Genomic DNA, 21032 nt, shown 5'->3' on the forward strand with positions numbered 1-21032 from the left:
CAAGTTGATTCATAACTTAAGATTTGATACATCCTAAACTGTGAATTCCGGCAAGACACAATGCTTGTACAGTATATTTACACAGTCCCCGTCAAAGGTAAACTCACAGTCATTCAGAACGATCAGCACAATCCACATTTGTTTCTAATTTAGACTTGGAGAAAATGTCTCACACTGGAAAAACGAACCTACTGTAACTACTAATGGGCAAACAAATGCACACAGCTGCGGATGCATAAACATACACAGATTTTGAAAGACAGAAATAAGCAAATGTTAAAAACAACTTATCCCAAACAATTTCAACTTGTTTTTATAAGTTACATTATGCCAACGTATCAAAATTTAAAATATTAGGTTGAAATGACTTGCCAAACCAAGTAGTTTAAACTTTATGCATCATTTTTTACAGCGAACAAGTATTCATTCCATTTGATTTAAGCTACATTACATTGTTCACTTGTTCCAGCTAGGGATAGACATATATTATTTACAGAACCCATTCATGTAAAGTCTTCTGAAAGGAAAGTCCAAGTTTTCTTATGAAAGCACAGTTTAAAGCCACAGGGCAGACAGACGTTGTTGAACAGAAGCCCGTTTTGGCTGCACGCTGAATAAAATGGGCCCTTGGCTGCATCTCACCTCCTTCCCCCAACATCAAGCGCTGATGTAAAAAAACAGACACTGCCTGTATATTTCATAAGACACATCATGTGCAGGGAGGCATGTAGCTGAAACGAAGACTGCGGGAAGTCTTAGATACTGAGATCACACTTGCAAAACTGCATAGAGCTTAAATTTCCATTGTGGTTTAGTGAATCCTCACAAAACAGATCAATTACCAAGTCTGCAGTTTTAGGGCCGTTTTCCACACACTTACGAAAGTGTTTGAGATTTATTAGTATCTTAAGTCATATATTACAAAGAGAATGTAATTACTGGGTTAGTAGAAAACAGTATTTATCTTTATAATCATATAAATGTGTACAGGAAATTTAATTTCTGATTTTGAAACTTGAAATTGATTGACAAGGACAAAACTTTCAGCAGGGCGTTCGTCATGATCCAAAGAGGGATGTTTGCCTAGACTTGTTGAGAGGTAGCCAGTGGTTCCTCTGACCAATGTTGATGGAAAAGCAGCATGTGTGTATATTTGTTCTTTCCAAAGGAAAGGATTTTTTTGTTAAGAGCTCTTTCCCATTAGCTAAAAGATTGAGATTCATATGTGTCATCCAAAAATGACAATTCTGATTAATGAAACAGTCTTATGTTTTAAGAGATCCAACACATTATATGGCCAGATTAAACGATTTAAACAGTTAGTTTAATCAGACACAGCATGTTTCCTCTACATATTTTTATAGGTTGTTGGCTCGTGTGATTATGTGTAATGATTTGAAAGCATTGAAATAACTAAATAACAAGGCTCTTAATAATGTAGAACAAAAAAGTATGCTTTATTGTTGCTTGGTTGTAGAACATTGTTTTAGCAGAGCAAATGTCATGGGTTTTAACCCCAGGAAACAATGGGACCCCAGGGAAATGATGAAATCCTGGGATGGTACAACAGGATCATGTCTGGTTTTGTTTGAAACATTTTTGGCAGTGCTAATTCCCAAAATAACTATGAGACAAAATGAAACTCAATGTGCATTGGGTTTTTAATTTTTCTGCCTGAATGGACTGCATGTTATAAGTGTATTTATGAACATAAAAGAGGTAAAATGTCTAATGTTTAATGTTGTGCACAACGTTTTTATAACACAAACCCAGGGTTCCGTGCAAACTTTAGACTTTTATAAAACTAAAGCGTCTTCGCTCCGCCTCTTTTATTTAGCAAGGGTGTAGAGTTGCGCGAGCTTATTGAATCAATTGCTAACTAACAACACAAGCAGCAGTAATCTCATATAGTGTTATATAAGTGCACGGCTGCGCGTAGTTTAAACGTGTCATTTCTCCGTCTCACGTCATTTCTCCCGCTTGCGTTTTAACTCGCAAGTCGACAAAGAGACGGATTAAAAGCACCAAATGTAAGCGGGATTGCGTCTCTCTTGTCCATTTATAATCCAATCGACCAAAGCGCGTCTTAATACCAGGTGTAAAAATGTTGTGAAGAAGACACTGCGTGACTGCTTCCATGCCACCTGAACTGAGAGACTGACTGAACTGAAGTGAAGGGGGTGGGGGATTGGATGGTGTCACTACAGTGAGTGACCTGGGTCACCATTAGCAACCAGTATGGCGCACTCTGCTGGACAAACAAGTACTTACATCTTTCAAATGCATTTAATGTGTTCTGTAACAAACGTTCATATCGGCGCATATCTGCGGCTTATACGCCGATACAGATATATCTGCGACATGCTCATATCGGCCGATAAAATCGGCAAAACGATAAATCGGTCGGGCTCTAATCTATGGACTACTCACCCCTACAGCACTCCGCCAATGTCGAAGTGCTGCAAACTAAGTGCTCTTCCATCATACAATATAGTTCTTATTTTTTATCTATTTACATTTGAATAGTGCCGTGCTACTCCTTTCCGATGTTGTTGAATATGACGACTCTTTTCCTTTCTCTTCTTCTTGGTTGACTCCTTTCCCAGGACTCACGGTATAGTAAAGTGTCCATCAAATTCACACTCCCTTGCCGTAGTGGGTCATCCGGGTACTTTTCGCCTACTGTTTTTCGAATATTATGAATTTGGACATACTAATTGCAACGACTACAGCTTTTCGCCTACTATATAGTATAGAAGTAGGTGGTTTCGGATGCAGCACTTCTTTTTATAGTAAAAAATAAGTATATATAGTATACCCATGCTGAGGTTCAGTTCTTTGTCAGTCCTCGTTCTGATTTAGTGTATGTCTGTTTGGTTTATGTGTATCTCCTGAGTTGTTGAAATACTTGTTAAAGTATTTTAAAGTATATTACTTGTTAAAGAACGGTTTTCCCTGTTCATGCTTGTTGAATTATGCACACCTTTGTGTACATTAAAGTAATTAAATAATGTTTATGAAGTCACCAATTATCACTTTTTTATGCAGGCAGCCAGTCAGTGGAACCAAAATGCTGTCAGAAAACTTTTAGACCACTTTCATTACTTCTTCAAAACCTTTTTAACATCCACAGAATAAAGTCTGAGATTTATTTAAAACCAAAAGAGTAAATAAATGACAAGAGAATTTTCCAGTTTTGCTAAAACAATTCATCATACCAGACTTGATTCACTGTTTGGTGAATATGTGCACAAAGATGTTCTTAGCTCATCTGGTAGAGTTTTGTATGAGCTCCGCAAAGGAATTCCAGGGAATGCACGAACAAATGTGTGCATATTTCAAGTCACTTCAAATAAAAGTGGATGCCAAAAGCATAAATCTAAAGGCAAATGTATAAAGACACCTTAAGTGGAGATAATCCCAGTACTCACTTGTACACGCGAGCATTGTATTTCTTTTCCCCGGGAAAGCCGAACATGCCGCAGATGACCCTGCTGTTCATTTGACTCCACTCATCATCGCAGATCTGCTTCCACTTGCCTCCATCCTTTACCTCCACATAGCCCTCTGTCACTGGGACACGCTTACGATAGGTTGACAGGATGGGACGAATGCGAACATCCTCCACCTGAATGTTCAGGCTCTGTAGGGCATACAAGAGATGTCTTATCACTCTTAAACCTAAAATGACTACTGATGGACAAGGATTCATCTAATTGTAATACTAATATGCCAAAAATTCAATTTAGACAAAACGCTCTAAAGATTTAAATTATGCATTACCTGAATGAGTACTAGGGTGGTCCTTATATTTCAACTTTTAAAAGCTTATGCTCCCATCCCACCAATATGTTTAAATAAAAAAATAAAAAATTGGGCAATTGTTTTTCAATATTAATTAATATTTAGAGGGTGCTCAAGACCTTTGAAGTTTAACACATTAGCGTATTATGTGATACTTTGTGCTGGCTTGTATAATTGTTTAATAATACTTAAGGCAGCAATGGACTTATTTGTCCATGCACCATGCAATTTAAACTCTTTTAGTTGTGATATGTCTTTCAAAGCAAGAAAGCTTCAATGTGAATGAAGCACAATATACACTGAGACAATAGCTGAAGCAACACAAAGCAAGTCAGATCAGAAGAGACTGAAATAACTGGAACAAAGTTACCCTTCAAGAACCAAGTATTACGTGTGTTGTGCATTTTAAATGGTACAGTTTTTGCTAAAAATATGTGATTTTGGAAATATTTAAAGGCTTTAAGAAAAGTCTAGATATTGTAGGAACAATTCAAGATTTTGCACAATGTGTTTTTATTTTTTAACAAGTTTCTTTCTGGATATAGCTTAAAGTTTCCATTTGCACTATATCAGCAATCTTTTTCAAGCAAAAGTTTCAACTGGACACATTAAACACAGCCACTAAAAACTAAGAGTTTTACAGTTCTATAGTTCATTATAAGCATCCTATCAGCAGGACCTGTTGACCTTTTCCATCTATGAGAACATTTCCAACAGGGTTTACCCTCAAGGCGACTATACTGTACGTATGCCTCGGCTGTAAAAAAGCATTTAATGGTGTCTGACGTATGTGGTAGATAGACTTTAAAAGTCAAAGAACAGGTTAATGCGGTCAACTCACAACAAATAATTCAAGACACCTCAGACAATTACGCAAAGCTGTCTGGTTTAAAAACCTTCCACTGGTTTATTAGAAGCTATTAGAAAATGAATGCATGGAAAGAATATAACACAGAAGTTTACCATATGTCAACAGATTTACAGTGGACAAAAAAGACCTGCTGAAAGTTCATTAAACAACTATTTCAAATGCTGAAGTGATTTTCTTTTTTATTTATTAGTTAGACTATGTATAACAATGTTTTTTTAACTAATTAAAAAAGCTGAATAATCATTCAAAATGTACTGGGGTGCGTTTCCTGAACAACGACGTAACTCACTGCTGAACCACCATAGTAGGATGCATAGATGGAGAAACTAAATACCTTGTCACGACTGCTTCCCGAAAACATAGTAACTTTGTTGCACATTCATCGTTTGAACCATGTTGGTTTAACAACATAGTTGATGATGTCACGTGGAAGGTAAAGTACTAATTAATATGTGCAAATCGATTTAATGTCAGATTACTGCTGTAAAGAATTATATATTATATATTGCATCGGAAGACTGATTTTGTTATCGTGACTTAGTTATCTGTTGTTTATTTTCAAGATATTTAATTCATGCGCAAGTTCCCTCTTACGTCAACTTTCCCAGGGTTTCCCTAGGCCTAGGGTCTTAAAGCTCGTAGCACTGTGCACATGCACAGTTTTCAAATGCGGCACTTTAATTCTGTTTACAAACTTAAAAACGTAAAATAAAATTTGTATATATTTAGAATGATGGATATAGAATGTACTACATGTTTTTTGCTCATTTTGTCCAAAATCATGATCAACGTAAGTCTACATATTATAATGACAAGGAACTATGCTTCTAACGAACCACACAAGTTTGCGATGCAGTTTGCGAATGTTTGTTTGAACTATGGTTTCGGGAAACACCAAATCCTTATTCTTCGTCAGTAACGACGTAACTTACGACAGTGGTTGGCTGACGATGCTTTTGGGAAACGCATCCCTGATTAGTCATTGAAATAATCGATGATTAGTCGATTAATCATTCTAATAATCGTTAGATTAATCGATTAGCAAAATAATCGTTTTTGTAGCCAAAGACTAAACGCAACTTCCGGTAGACTTCCACATCTAGAATCAGTAACAACAAAGTCCTTTTATAGTATTTATTTCTGGTAACAATGAAAATAAATGACAAGTAAATTACCTTTGTTCATATATTATATCAAACCCGTATCCACTACACTGAGCTAACGCTATACAATGTAAGCTACAGCAGGGCTCCAGACTGCCACCATATGGTGGCATTTTGCCGCCAAAATTTGAGCATGTGCAACTGAATTTTACATCCAGTCGCACATGTCCGACCAGTAAATTTGACCTTTTTTGTGATGTGACACTGAATTTGAAAAAGCACATTGTACTTTCTGCATCTATCATCAAAGTACTTATTAGTAATACAGTGGAAATTAGTAGAAATGTGATTATTTGATTAGCACGTTGATTTACGATGTGTGCCCCTAAATTTTCTGGTTGCGCCCCTAAAATTTTCAGTTGAGGCCACTGTGCTCCTAGTGAAAAAAGTTAGTCTGGAGCCCTGTACAGGTCCTTCCTCCACACAATTGTGATCCATGCTCGTCATCTCCCCTCGTCTTTAGCAACCAAAACATTTTATTTTTGACAAGATATTTGTTTTAGAGATCAGTTTAGCCCATAGCCAGACGATAAATAAATAAAGACCCTTCGGTTCAACCGCGTAACCGTGTGTGTGTCCGATGAAACTACACAGTCTATAAACTGAGGCTTAGCTTTGAGAAGAATTTAAGGAGGCTTGATAAGAAATGACAACACATGTTATAGTTTATAAGATATACTGTAGCCTAGGACAATGACAACAAAATATTACCTCAAAAGAGTACTAACAAATATTAATAACAAATAAGATTGTAGCCAGTGTACACATTAATATTACCTGTGAGATTTTAAGTTTTCTATGCATTTTCTGGATATTTTGAAAAAAAAAAGGGTTCCTTTATACGCTGTGGTTTTTGCCACATTATTTTGTCCAGTGTAAACTATAGCACCTATACCATAAACCTCATTTTTCAATCCAAGGATGCATTAAAAGCTAATAGTGTACCCCTCCCCACATCACTTGGGCCTCTACTCCATATTGATGCATTTAAATGCAATACATTTATCTGTGATTGATCTTCATCTCGAGTATATACAGTACATCGGTCAAAAGTTCAGGGTCACTTATGGATATGAATAGCATATGCCATCAAAAGGTTTTTAAGTTCACATTTCAGTCAAGTTATCCTAATCTGTTGACCGGTAGTGTCTGTAATTTCCGTAGACTTTAGGACTGCACGTAGATCTTTAGCAGAAAATCTACATTCCTGTGCTATGAGATCATGTTGGTTGAGTTTTGAAAGCTTGTATAAGTTGCTGTGCTCAGCAAATCCAGGCGCCTAAACATTTCCATGGCCACATTTCCACTTCCACCTACAAAGCTATCCTGCTATTTTGCATTTCACTCTTCACAAAGTGTAGGAGAATATGAAGTAGACAGACATACTGAAGGGAGTCTTTCTTTGGATTTCCATGACAGTGTAACCAAAAAGGAAGTGGGTGCCTAAGAAACTCATGCTGGTAATGTAAGATGAAGTGAGGGATTTTAAACAGGGAGTGGAATGTGGTTGCGGATGAACATGTGGCATACTGAAAGGGTATCCGTACTGTAGCACACTGGAAATGAATATTGTGCAATGATGTTGCTTTATTCTGACATGGATACACTTGGGATAGTGTTTTAGAAATACTTTGAAATAGAAATACACTGTACGTTATATGTATTTTCTAATCTGGTCAACATGTATTGCTGTTCTTGTGTTGGCATACTTGCTTCTATTGTTTACCTCATTTGTAAGTTGCTTTGGACAAAGCGTCTGCTAAATGACTAAATGCAATTTAATGTAAATGTTAAGTCTAACTCTGCTGTATTTTAGCATATTCAAATTAGCCACCTTTTGCTATAAAGGTGCATTATGTAAGTTTTAGAAGGATCTCTTGACAGAATTGCAATGTAATATACATAACTTTATTATTAATGGTGTATAAACACTTTTCAAAATAAACTGAATTGTTTTTGTTACCTTATAACGTACTGTTTTTATCTACATACACTGCGGGTCCCCTTACTTGAAAGTCACCATTTCACACCGTCATGTTCCCTAAACGGACAAACTGTTCTATAGAGCAACTTTTGTCACTATGTTGTCTTACATGTTTGTCCTGTGGTGGCTACCGTAGGTTCTCTATGCATTTCGAAAGGGAGGGGTGAGCTGTGGACTGAGCGGTTGGTTGCAATTCACAATCTCACCACTAGATGTGCTAAAAATCTACACACAAAACACCTTTAAAATTAGAAATAATGTAATCTTTGTATTTTATCATACAGCTTTTTAAGATATCAATCAGAGATGCTTTTTAAACAATACTGAAGAAGTTCCCATCTGTTCTAGGCTCCTATTGTTTGGTCAAAGCCTTCCAATCTAAAAACATTTTATGAAATTAAGATGATAAAAACATTTCAGTCAAGTGACCCTAAACTTTGGAATGGTCAGTTTCTATTTTGATATCCAAAGCCATGCTATGATTTAAAGTTTGTTTGACGGATTTAAAAACATTAGAACTATGTGTTTCCAAAAAATCTAAATTGGGCTCTGTCACCAGAAATAAAAAAGCAGTAGATTTAGTAACATGGCGCAATAAAGAAAACTCACAAAGTTATCTAAGCTGCTGTGTGAGACAACATAACATTCCCAATCAAGATTTCATATAAACAACAACAAACTGCAGGAGCAACAAACCATCCAAACACACAGGCATCTGAACAAACAGGAACAAAGATTTTAAACATAGTTAAATTGTGAATATCTATGTGTCATAAACAGATAACTATGTAGACTTGATAAATGGGTTTTTCTGGAATGATAAAGTGAGCATGAAATTAGAATAAAGACTTTGTTATGGAATATTGTGATATTTTTTACAAAAGACTTATCAAAAAGCAATTCACGTGTCCTAATAATCTTTAAAGGATTAGTCAATTTTCTTAAAAAAAAAAAAAAATCCAGATAATTTACTCACCACTATGTCATCCAAAATGTTGATGTCTTTCTTTGTTCAGTCGAGAAGAAATTATGTGTTTTGAGGAAAACATTCAAAGATTTTTCTCATTTTAATGGACTTTAATGGACCCCAACACTTAACAGTTTTAATGCAGTTTAAAATTGCAGTTTCAAAGGACTCTAAACGATCCCAAACAAGGCATAAGGGTCTAGCGAAACAATTGTCATTTTCAGCAAGAAAAATAAAAAAATATGCACCTTTAAACCACAACTTCTTGTCTTCGTCCGGCTGTGTGACGAGCTAGCGCGACCTCACGTAATTGGGTAATGACGACGAAAGGTCAAGTGTTACATATATGAAACGCACATTTGTGGACCATTTTAAACAATAAACTGACACAAAGACATTAATTAGTATCATTCAACATACAACAACGTCGAAAAGGTCCTCTTTCTCCTCACTTGTTAACACTGGGGCGTAGTTTCGATATGTCATCCGTGACCTCTTACGTGATGATGTGTTACGTGAGGTCGCGGTGGCGCGTCACAGGACCAGAGGAAGATGAGAAGTTGTAGTATAAAAGTGCTTTTTTTCTTGCCAAAAATGACAATTGTTTTGCTAGATAAGACCCTTATGCCTCGTTTGAGAACGTTTAGAGTCCTTTAAAACTGCAATTTTAAACTGCATTAAAACGGTTAAGTGTTGGGGTCCATTAAAGTCCATTAAAATAAGAAAAACCTTGGAATGTTTCCCCCCAAAACATTTTGATGATTACCTACACATATTTGAGAGGTGATAAAAACAGAACACATGAAGGTAGGATGAAACGGATTTTTTTGTTTGAAAGCAGAGGGTCTGTTCTTTTAATTCCTATATTGTATGTTTATATATTTAAAAAGGACCATTTCTGGAAGGCATTAAACTTCTGTGAAAATCATGAAAAATGCTGGCGGTGAAAGAGTTAAAAATATCTGAAAAGACGTTAAGGCAGCATGTGTGATGTTACAAAATATTTGAAATTGAAACAAAAAAATCTAAATGTACTTCATTATTGAAAAAGAGGAAAAGCAAATATTTCCAAAACACGTGGATGGATTCCATGGTAACTGGATGAGGAGGGGATTCTGCAAAAATCTAGCAGCTGGAATATCGATTTGTGGGGGCTTGTCTTTCTGTGGATGTAAGCATCTCTAGAGACCAGTCACTCTTTTAAAAAGAAAAAAAAGAGAAACTTCCTACTGATCGTACAGGAGGAGTCAGGGGCTCTAGTGGTGAACTGACAGCCATTCTTCTACTAGGTTATAAAGACAGATGTTTAAAAGGAAAATGTCACAAAACCTATATTGTTTAGTCCTTAATATCCCCATGAAATCAACATTGTAGTATTTATGGCTTTTAGTATGAACATCTTAGTCATTTTTATGACATCAGCTTCTCATCAGATGCCAGGCTATATAAGGTAAACTAAACTCTGTTAGCAACTTAATATGTCCTGACCTAAATTTTTTATGGAAATTACAACAAGGCACTGAAAAAAGCTGCATATATAAGGGACTTTTAATCAGAAGGAAATGCACAAATTTTGAGCATATTTTAAGTAATAAAAAACACTTTGTACTCTACAAAATGCTTGGTTGTTTCAATCCACAGTTGCGTGAAATATGGACAAAACCAAAATGTTGGGTTATAAAGAACCCTATGGGTTGTTGATACCCAACTATGGGTTGAAACAACCCAGCATTTAGGTTGAAATTAAAGGCGTTTTTCACTGAAATCTTTGAACAGTTATTTCAGACCCCACAGTCTCCCAAAGGAGCATAACATATAAGTGTGTTTTCAGGGTATTTTCCCCTATCCATCTAAATCATAGAATCCTTGCGAATGTGAAATTGATTTTTCAATTAGGTTGAAATGTACCATGAAAACCACATGCAAAGAAATTCAATGTTTGTATGCCATTAGGCTTTTGAATATAAGCTGACAAAACATTACATGCTACGCCAGCACAAACCATCATTTTGCCATTAAATAACAACTATTGTGATTTACTAAAGACGCATATAATTAGCGCTGAAAAGGTGTGGTCTAGTTATTTTTGCGACTGACCTTATTATGCATATGCATTTCTATGAGACGCAAAATTTATTTTCAGTGTAATATTTTCTGCTGCGATGTCTGTGGTGATGAACTCAAGATCAGCTTTGCTTATTTGCGACCCTGAACTAATTTGCGCGGCTCTTGGTAAATTGCGTTGGCCATTATGGTATTCATCTGTTGTGTCTGTGTTATTTAATTTGCACTTTTTTAGTAAATAGTTTAACCCACAGATATTACCTGCGCTTTTTTTGGAATTGTGCTCTCGCGCTGATTTGCCCCATTTAGTAAATCTGGCCCTAAGAGTGTACTCACACTATCCAGACCAAACCTTGCCCGAACGCGTTTGACCCCTAGTGGTTGGCATGGGCGCGGTTCACTTGGCCTCGGAGCGCACAGTATCAGTGCAGATTGCACCAGAGTGCGGTCAACAAGGAGACGCATCAGTTGCGTGCCAGTCATTCAACTTTATCTGCTTTCGTAAAAACCTTCTGATGTGTGCAGCAAGGTTATGCGAACGTTTGAGTGGATCGGCTAAGCAATATGATAGGTATGGTGAAAGGGTCCAAATGACTCAAAATAGAAGCCACAAAATTAACATTATGATGGGCCTCAGTGTTGAGAGAGTACTTTACTTTTCTTCAAATCAATCGCATCATATTGACGAAATTGTGCTCAGGCACGGATCGATAAAGTGCAAGCCTATGGTCAAGTTGAAAATCAAGTTCGAGCACGATTCAAGCAACCATGCATAATACAAGTGCGCCCTAAGACAGAGGAACACAGCCCTTCTTACAGTCTAATCACATGGTATTTGCAGTTCACTTGTAACTGTCTGAGATTACGTTTGCTACTTAATTGGAGTAAACATCCTGTTTATTGTAGACGCTATTATCCCATGAAACTATGTGAATGAGGTCATGCTAATCGAGCAGACTACTGACTGCAGTGTAGTTTAAAGAGCATTCTGGAAAGTTTTAAACCTAACGTCTGTGTATCTTCTCTGACATGCTTTACCAGTATTGTCCTTTTGATAAAACCTGACTGGAACACCAGCAAATTACCAGCAAATGTCCAGGACTTGCATCCAGAATATGACTCGTTTGTGAAAAGCCAGCTCGTCATTTTTTGTAATTTACTGTTTTCTACATAAAATCATCTCTAAGAACATTCTATGAAAAGAATAATATATATTTAATATTGACTGAGTGTCAAAGATTGACATCAAAGTAAAATCAATGATTGAATTCAAAGTTTGATTCATTTTCAAACAAGGATTATCAGAAAGACTACAAATTAAAAGCTGACCCAATGCCTATACTGGATTTGACAGTAATGTCGCAACAAACAAACGTGAGTAACTAAAGCTTTTAGCTTTGCTAGGAGTTAGCTTTACTATAGCTTTGTCTGTTATTACAGATCGTTTGATATGTGTTTTTAACCTAAATCATAGCAGGGTAGGGCTGTCACGATTATGAAATTTGACTGACAGTTAATTGCCTAATAAATTGTGACGATTATGACAATAAATCACCCGTTTTAGGGATTTGATGGTTATGACGATTAATTGTCTTCTGTTTTATTGCTTTGACTTTTAATTCTCATAATTAATAATTGGCAGTAAATATTAACACACATAACACATATTTAAAAGTAATTATTTAAAGAATATATCCTTCAAAAACTTGAAAATTCATAAGAAATAAACACAATAAAGTGTCTGAAAAATAACTGAAATAAAAATGCAATCAAAATAAACTGACTATACCAGAATAGGCCTTAAAGGGATAGTTCACTTTAAAATGAAAATTCTGTCATTATTTACTCGTCCTCATATTGTTCTAAACCTGTATGAATTTCTTTTTTCTGATGAACACAAAAGAAGATATTTTGAGAAATGATGGTAAACACACAGCAGTAAGTGACCATTGACTTCCATAGTAGGAAATAAATATTTTGGAAGTATTGAGATAAATGACTAAGAAAATATTTTGATAAATGATGGTAAGCACAAAGTTGACGGTACCCATTAAATTCCATCATATTTTTTTTATTCCTACTATGGAAGTCTATGGTCACTTACTGCTGTGTGTTTATCATATTAGTACTGGACCACATGTCTGTATGGCTGCAAATAATCAATTACTTACAGATCCTTAAGAATAGCATCCTTCACTTCCCTAAACTTGGAATTGCTGTTTTGGAAATGTATATTTTACCTGGCAGTTCATACTGCTTATCAAAGTTTTGTTGTTTTTTCACTGTATAGAATGGGTTTCCAATGTGTTGCATTACACTGTCAGTTATGGAACACCATCTGATACGGTCTCGATTTAAACAGGCGCTGCAGCTCCCCCTTGTGTTTTTTAGAGAGATGTGCAATCATTGCGGTGATCCGAAATCATCGTGATGAGGTCAAACTATCGCAATGAGATGATTATTTAATCATTGTGACAGACCTACAGCAGGGTCCATCTATGTAAGCTGTCAAACAAACATGCATAAGTTTTTGCAAAAGTTTTAGCCAATCATAACAGTGGGTGTTTAATTGCATTCTGATGAGGGGGGGTCAAAACAGAAGAGAAAATAACCTATTACAACTTTGAGGGCTCTATCTTACACCCGGCGCAATGCAGCGCAATGCGCGACGCAAGTGTCTTTCGCTAGTTTCCACCCTAATTTTCACGTTTAGCGCCGCGTTGTTTAAATAGCAAATGCATTTGCGCCCCCTTTGCGCCCATGGGCGTTCTGGTCTGAAAAACGAGGTGTGTTCAGGCGCATTGTTGGCGCGTTGCTATTTTGAGGCAACTAAAATAGACTACGCCATTGACCAACAAAAACCTGGTCTTAAGTCTAAAGTCAATGGCGCAATGTGTTTTATGTTATTTAAAGAGCGCATTAGTAATATGCGCCTATAAACGGGAGGACAACGCGGGTTTGCTTATCACAAAGTACATAAATGCACAGCAGCACAAAAATGCTTTAAAATATGAAAGATTAAAGGATTGAATTTAAGAGATTATTATTGAGTCTCTTGGACATATTTATAAATGAGGACTGATTATGAGACGTTAGAAGGCGCAAAGAGCTGCTTTACCTGCAGCCTGATAAGTAAATAAATGCTTTGCTTTAAACAAATGCGTCTGTTTTTAAATGTTTTTTTTTAATGCTACCTCACGGATTTATTGTATATGATGTACCTGTGGATATGGCGAGATGAGAAACATTTGTAAGTAATGCTTAAAAAAACTCTTTGTTAAAAAAACCGCTGTCCAAAGTGCTGAAACGTGAGGAGAGCCGTTTGTAATTTCTTTATCTCCTGTTTGTTACAAATAAAGTATTTTTAGAGTACAAACTTTGTCTTACATACTTGTAAATTATTTTTTGATGATATTGGATAGCCATACATTTAAAGCAATTACAAGCCTGCTTTTTACTTCCATGACTAAAAGAAAACGGGTTTTAAAGGTTTTAATAAAAAAATAACAATTTCAATATAAGGGAAAAACAACACAATTATTTAACATTAATCTTAAACTGGGGATCTTCTTCCTCCGCTTAGTTTTTCAGTTTACAAAGTCCGTCATCTAAATAGGGATTAGACATAGCGCCAGCGCAACTTGCTTTTAAAGGGAATGAGAGCTGTGACTCTCATTGGTTTACTGCACGTTACGCCCAAAATACTCCCATTACAATAGGACCTACCCTTTTCGACCATGCGCTCGGCGCAAAAACGATTTTTCCCGTCGTTAAATTAGCAAAAGTGGATTCGGACACGCCCATTTAGACGTTGCGCTGTGCGCTTTAGACAATGCGCTTAGATCGTTAAAATAGGGCCCATAATGTTTTTATTATGTAAAAATCTTAATAAAATTATAAGTGGCCCCCAGAGCAAAATAATTTAAAAAGGCAGTACAGGACCCCTTTAAACCCAAAAAGAAAAGCTTGGCTATTTTGAGTTTTGACCTGTGTGCATGAAAGCTACAAGGAACTGGCTGGATAAGTTGAAAACTATTTTTACTTTAGGGGTTACTACATAAAATCTTATATTATAACCATTTGCAAAATAAAAATCTGAGAAAGCGTTTTAAAAAAGGCTTTAAGAAACCTTTAGAGTAAGAATAATGAATATGCAGGATGAAGCCACAGAGCAGATTAGTCACTAAAACAACATTGGCTAAGTGTTTCTGAACAGATCAACAGCATCTGTTTAAGATAAAGTTTTGTAGAGACTATGAAAAATCTTCAGATGTTGTTAAAATAATAAGCTTATTATCCAAGTATTAACCAAAGTATCACTTATCCTATAGAAAATTGAGACTAAATATTTATAGAGATCTCATTTGTTTTATCAGTGTAAATGTTCCAGACACGTCCTGGTCTACAAAAGATCTAGTGCTGCAACTCACAAACAGATAAATTATAACTTCCCGGGAACCCTGCAGGACCTCAAACAGACACAGACTCACTATGATTCTGATCAAAGTCTTACATAATGTGTTTGTTGTATTGAATATTCAATATTCGCTGTATTGGAGTGCTTAGCTTATGAGTTCATAAAACAACCATGTAAAAATGTAATTCACTGAAGTAACATATTTGGATTAGACTAAGGATAAACTGGTTAACCAGAGGGTAATGTACTCAGGCAGTTTTTTGAAGGAGGGAGAACATTTTTGAAGTTACACTGAAATTAGCTTCTATAAAAAATCACAGAATAATCTTGGTCACACATTTGACCAAACTTTTGCTGTAAACAAGTTGTTTAAAACCATAATGTTCAATGGATTACTGGATATTTAAAAAAATATGTGGCCTTTTAATGTTTGCTTTTTTCAATGGACTCTGTGGAACAGTACACAGTGTTCTTCACTTAATAGATTCCTAATAGATCAATCCACAAAAGGACAAAGTCATGAAGTTTCTTCACTGTTATAAAATATTACAACCCTGTATCATGAAATTATGTATACTCACGTAAATTTGTGAGTCTTTTTCGTGACACTGACACGTTTTCCGCCTTTTTGCGTGAACATGTCACCTATTTCTGTTTACGTGTCATTGTCACGTATTTGTTACTCAACTGTTTGTACTATTTTCAAACCATTGATGCTTCGGTTTAGGGTTAGATTTGGTGTTTGCGTTAGAATGTAACTTTAAGTATGGGTTTATACCTTTTTTTCATGATTTATTGTTTTATATTTTATGATTTTTAAACCATTGTCGCCTGGCATTAGGGTTAGAGTTGGGTTTGGGTAAGGATCTAAATCTAACCCTAAACCCAAGCGTCAATGGTTTGAAAATAGGACAAAACAGTTGAGTAAAACGTGTCAGTGTCACGGAAAAGACTCACAAATTTACGTGACTATAGGTACATAATTTCGTGATACTGGGTTGAATATTAAATGTGCTCTAAGCGAATTCACGTGTTTTACACCATAAAACATTTTTTGTTACATACAGCAAACATCTCCTCACTATCTGCTTGCTGTCTGTCCGCTGATCAAACTTTAAAAAATGCGATCTCTGTAGACAGCCCAGGCTCCACAAACTGCAATAAAAACACAGTGTCCAAACCTAGCACCACGAAACATTACAAAGTGTTCCAGCCAATAAACGACAAGAAGGATTTGGGGGTGGGGGTTGGGCGCGTTCATGAAAGCACGGAAGGGAGGAGGAGGAGTTAGCTACACTCCGTTTGTTTGAAAACAGTTCAAACATCAACAAAAAGTGACGTCTCACAGATTTGCTTAGAGCGCCTTTAATGTATACACTTTCCTAATTTTATGAAATGTTAGATTTTATGGAAAATGTTGGGTTGTCACATTTTCTTAAAGGGATAGGTAATCCAAGAATGAAAATTCTGTCATCATTTACTCACTCTCATGTTGTTACAAATTTGTTGTTCCGCTATTTTTTCTATACTATGAAAGTCAATGGTGCTTCTGTTTCCTGCTTGATTACAAATATCTTCCTTTGTGTTGCGCAGAACAAAGAAATTTTACAGGTTTGTTAAAACATAAGGGTGGGTAAATGATGACAGATTTTTCATGTTTGTGTGAACTATTCATTTAAAGGTCTGTCTACATATTTGGAGTACCATCTTTGGATTACTTTCTACATATGCCTTGTATGCACTAAACCGCATTATGACATCACTTTTCCCATTTGAACACTACAGTGGCATTCCCAAAAGACATGTAATGTGGCCAGTTTGGTGAACCTCCCTGTGATTTAGCTGCCTTAATGTGGAGCCCATGCCTGTTATCATTAGATGGAAAAGCTGACTCTGGTGTTCTCTCCAGGTCTCCCAGCACAAAATAAAGCTGACCCAAGATGACTAGACCCCTCCCCAAAGTCATATAATCACCACCTGCTCTTTTAGATAAGCCAATTCTTTGTAGCTATATTTTAATCTCACTTTTTTTTTAAAGATATATTAATGTAAGTATATTGAGTATTTTCACTTTTGACTATTTTGTTGGATGATTTAGCTTTCCATTTGGCTTTACACGGTAAATCTGTTTTGATAATCTTCTTTGTCACGTCCTCTAGGCTCTTTCATAGGACTGGAATGACACTTATCGTTGTTTACTGGAGCTCCTGCCATGAAATACTTCCTTGCGTGCTTAATGCATTCTTACTACATGACACTGCCAAGCCATATAACACAGCAGCAGCTTGTACGGAAAGAGAAGATGGTGACAAATCCTGTTATTACTCTGGTTGGACAGCTAAGATTTGGCTTAGCCTTAATTCATTTCTGTCGCATCAAGAAGGAGTCGAAACATTCCTTTGTTATATGCTTGGCAACCGAACTGTTTTCTGACCAGTGGTCGTAAAAGTGACAAAACAAATAAAGTGACGCTAGTTTTAAATTATTGCATAGAATGTAACTTACATTGATGTTGTTAGTAAGGGTGTTGACAAACTTGAATCCTGGGATTCTCTTGTCGCTGCAAACCACCCCAACATCCTCCGAATGCTTGCAGTCCGACACGCCTATGCCATTGGATTCACACTGAGCCAAGGTCTTCTCCCTCCCCGTGCAGTGGACATTGTCAAACCAGATGCGGCCTAACAAACATAAGAAGTCAGCCAACTTCAAACATATTCTAGACGTTGCCAGTTTTCCACAATATCTGACATATTTAAAGACGTAGTTTATGCAAAAATGAAAACTTGGTCATTTAATCACCCTTATGTCATTCTGACCTTACATTATAATCTTTTCTTTTTCCAATAAACACAAAAGGAGATGCCAAGCAGAAGGTGTTAAGCTATTGTATTGTTTTCCTTTTAAAAGTCACTTAATATGAGAAATTCTCTTTTTTATACTAGTTTAAGTATAATTTTGTGTCCCCTGCCTGTGTACACAACCACCCTACAATGATTAAAATCTGCCTGACTTTTTTGTTAAATCTCATGAGACAAGTTGTTGCTGTTTTCTGTGCAAACTGACATCACTTTGTGCAGGCCCCGCCCACAACTCAACAAAGACCAAAAATAGGTCATAATTTCTATGTCAGGTGATAATTTCAAAATCTTCTACAAATAATCCATTACCGCACAATCATTATTTTCAATATATATAAGAGTAACCAGGGAGGGAAGCAGCAGCTCATTTGCATTTAAAGTCACACCAAAACAGCACATTTTTTTCCTGCCTTTTCAACATGGCATAATAAATGATCTATAGGGTATTTGGACCAGAAACTTCACAGACACATTATAGATAATACATCTTAAAATATTTCCATATTAGGTGACCTTTAAAGGAAAACACCACTGTTTTTCAATATTTTACTATGTTCTTACATCAACTTATATTAATACATACTTATCTTTTTTCAATGCATGCAATTAATCTTTGTACAGCGCATTGTGAATGTGTTAGCATTTAGCCTAGCCCCATTCATTCCTTAGGATCCAAACAGGGATAAATTAGAAGCCACCAAGCACTACCATGTTTTCACTATTTAAAGACTGTTACATGAGTAGTTACACGAGTAAGTATGGTGGCACAGAGGCTAGAAGTCAAAGTGCTTTGGTGTGATTGGCTAAGGGGCCAATCACACCAAACGCATTTATGGCAGTTACAGGCGCCTTTTTTGAATTATATTCTATGGGCAGTGAGCGTATGCGCGCTGTTTGTGCGCGCAGAACGCCTTGCGTTTTTTGCCGCAGGTTGCAGCACGCGTTTTTGAAAGAAGGCTGAGAGCGGAAAAGCGCCCAACGTCATTCGCGTCTTTCCATTGTCCAATCGAATGAGGGGAGAGGAGGGCCTTACGTTGTGGTGAGGGAAGTTTACAGTTGCTTTGAGAACTGGACTCCACCAGCTCACTCTCTCCTGCGTGTTTGTGCACCTCTTACCCTCAACCAAGGTCAAAGCAAGCGCCCTCTTTTGAAAGTTTCTGCTAATATGACAGTTAACAGCAAAAGAGCGCTCACGCTTCAATATTTGCTAGACAAGACAGCTGACCCTTTTTTTTTTTTAAAAAGGCAGTGCATCGCGCCTTGCATTTCCAAGCATTTAAAGCGCATTTGGTGTGATTAGCCCCTAAGTGTTCTTCCACCATACAATATAGTTCTCACTTTTTATCCGCTTAAAAAATCGCTTTTTAATTCACGTTTTCTTTTGTGCCACTGTACTTACTCGTGTAACAACTCATGTAAGAGTCTTAAAATAGGGAAAACATGAAAGTGTTTGGTGGCTTCTAAATACATCTCTGTTTGGATCCTAAGGAATGAATGGGGCTAGCCTAAATGCTAACACATTCACAGCGCGCTGTGCAAAGATGAAGTGCACACATTGAAAAAAGATACGTATGTATTAATTTGTCTAAGTTGAGGTAAGAACATAGTAAAATATTGACAAACTGTGGTGTTTTCCTTTAAGGAAAGTTTATGATGTTTATACTGGATGGCTTTAAAACTGAAATAAAACTACTGTGGATCTAAAACCTCATTTGCATTTTGTATGTTCAAGTTTTTTTTGTGGTCAGTCCTGTAACACTGATGCTGTTTGCTGTTAATGATGTTAAACATGAAGCAGTGTGTCTGAAAGTGCCATTTTTACAGAACACAGGAATGTATGAGATTAGAGAATGGATAAGAATCAGTGGATTTTCAGTGTTGGTCTGTTTGTCAAACAAATATATGACATGGCTTTAAAAGATGTGGGATATAGTGCACAATCCATGTGGGCCATTTAACATTTATGATGTTTTTCACCTTTGAACTTTGCTCAGAACATCTCATTGTGTTTCACAGAAAAATAATATATCAGGAAGGCCATTTTTACTTTTTTGGTTCACTATTCCTTTATTAAAATATTATCTTCAATATAAAAAAATGACAAAAAAAACTACATTTACTATACTACTGTATGTCCTGCAACCCCCGCGATCAATGTTACATTATGCAACTAAACTTACCCTCTCCTTTTCCAAATTTAGACGAAGGTGACCAGGAAACGGCTTCCAAATAACCCAGTTCTCTGCACACCACTTGTGCAGCATGAATGTTAAAATCATCATCGCACACAGTTCCCCACTCGCCATTATAGAAGACCTCAACCCGTCCTTCATTGTGCTTGCGTTTCTCCCCTGCCAGACGTAGCTGTATCCTGGGTATGTCTGCAGGAAGCTCTGGGGCTGTGTAAAGATCCTGCGCAGGCTCCGGGTAGCCCGCAGGGTAACCCAAGTGCTCATACTGTGCGTGGCTCAATTCCCATGCACACAACAGTACAACTGACACAGACCAGAGGAACAGCATATTGATAGAGGCTCAAAGGTTATTATGGCCTGTAAAAAACAACAGAGAATATAATGCAATAGGATGAAGTTTGTAATAAAAAGGCAGGAAAGAAGAACATGTTTGAGCCATGTGCTATACATTTCCGTAGTTTTTCTGTACTTCATAAATCAGATGATGAATCAAATGCACTTTTAATAAAGCCCAGGGAAGAAAAGCATGTAAATTCTCATCAAACACTAAAGCGAGCCACATCAAAGAGTGCAATAATGAGGACACAGAGGCATGTTATAACCCACTGCGCAAGACTATTCATCTACTTTGCCAATGACATAAGCTGAAAAAAATATATATAATTCTTTTTTAAAGTTTCAAGTACTAGGCGTGATAAGCATAAAAGTC

The 21032-nt window shown here is 36.5% G+C and overlaps 1 protein-coding gene across 1 annotated transcript in view; it reads right to left on the bottom strand.

Moving 5' to 3' along the window:
• Nucleotides 1-21032, bottom strand: part of loxl2b (lysyl oxidase-like 2b) — a 38513-nt gene that overhangs the window by 15667 nt on the left and 1814 nt on the right. The window contains exons 2-4 of the mRNA XM_055199205.2: nt 20312-20680; nt 17776-17951; nt 3432-3643 (exon numbers count right to left, since the gene is read on the bottom strand). Of these exons, the coding sequence (XP_055055180.1) occupies nt 3432-3643; nt 17776-17951; nt 20312-20651 (728 nt within the window). The 5' untranslated portion in view covers nt 20652-20680. The remainder of the gene's footprint in view (nt 1-3431; nt 3644-17775; nt 17952-20311; nt 20681-21032) is intronic.

Source organism: Misgurnus anguillicaudatus, chromosome 22, assembly GCF_027580225.2.
Source record: "Misgurnus anguillicaudatus chromosome 22, ASM2758022v2, whole genome shotgun sequence".
NCBI lineage: Eukaryota > Metazoa > Chordata > Actinopteri > Cypriniformes > Cobitidae > Misgurnus > Misgurnus anguillicaudatus.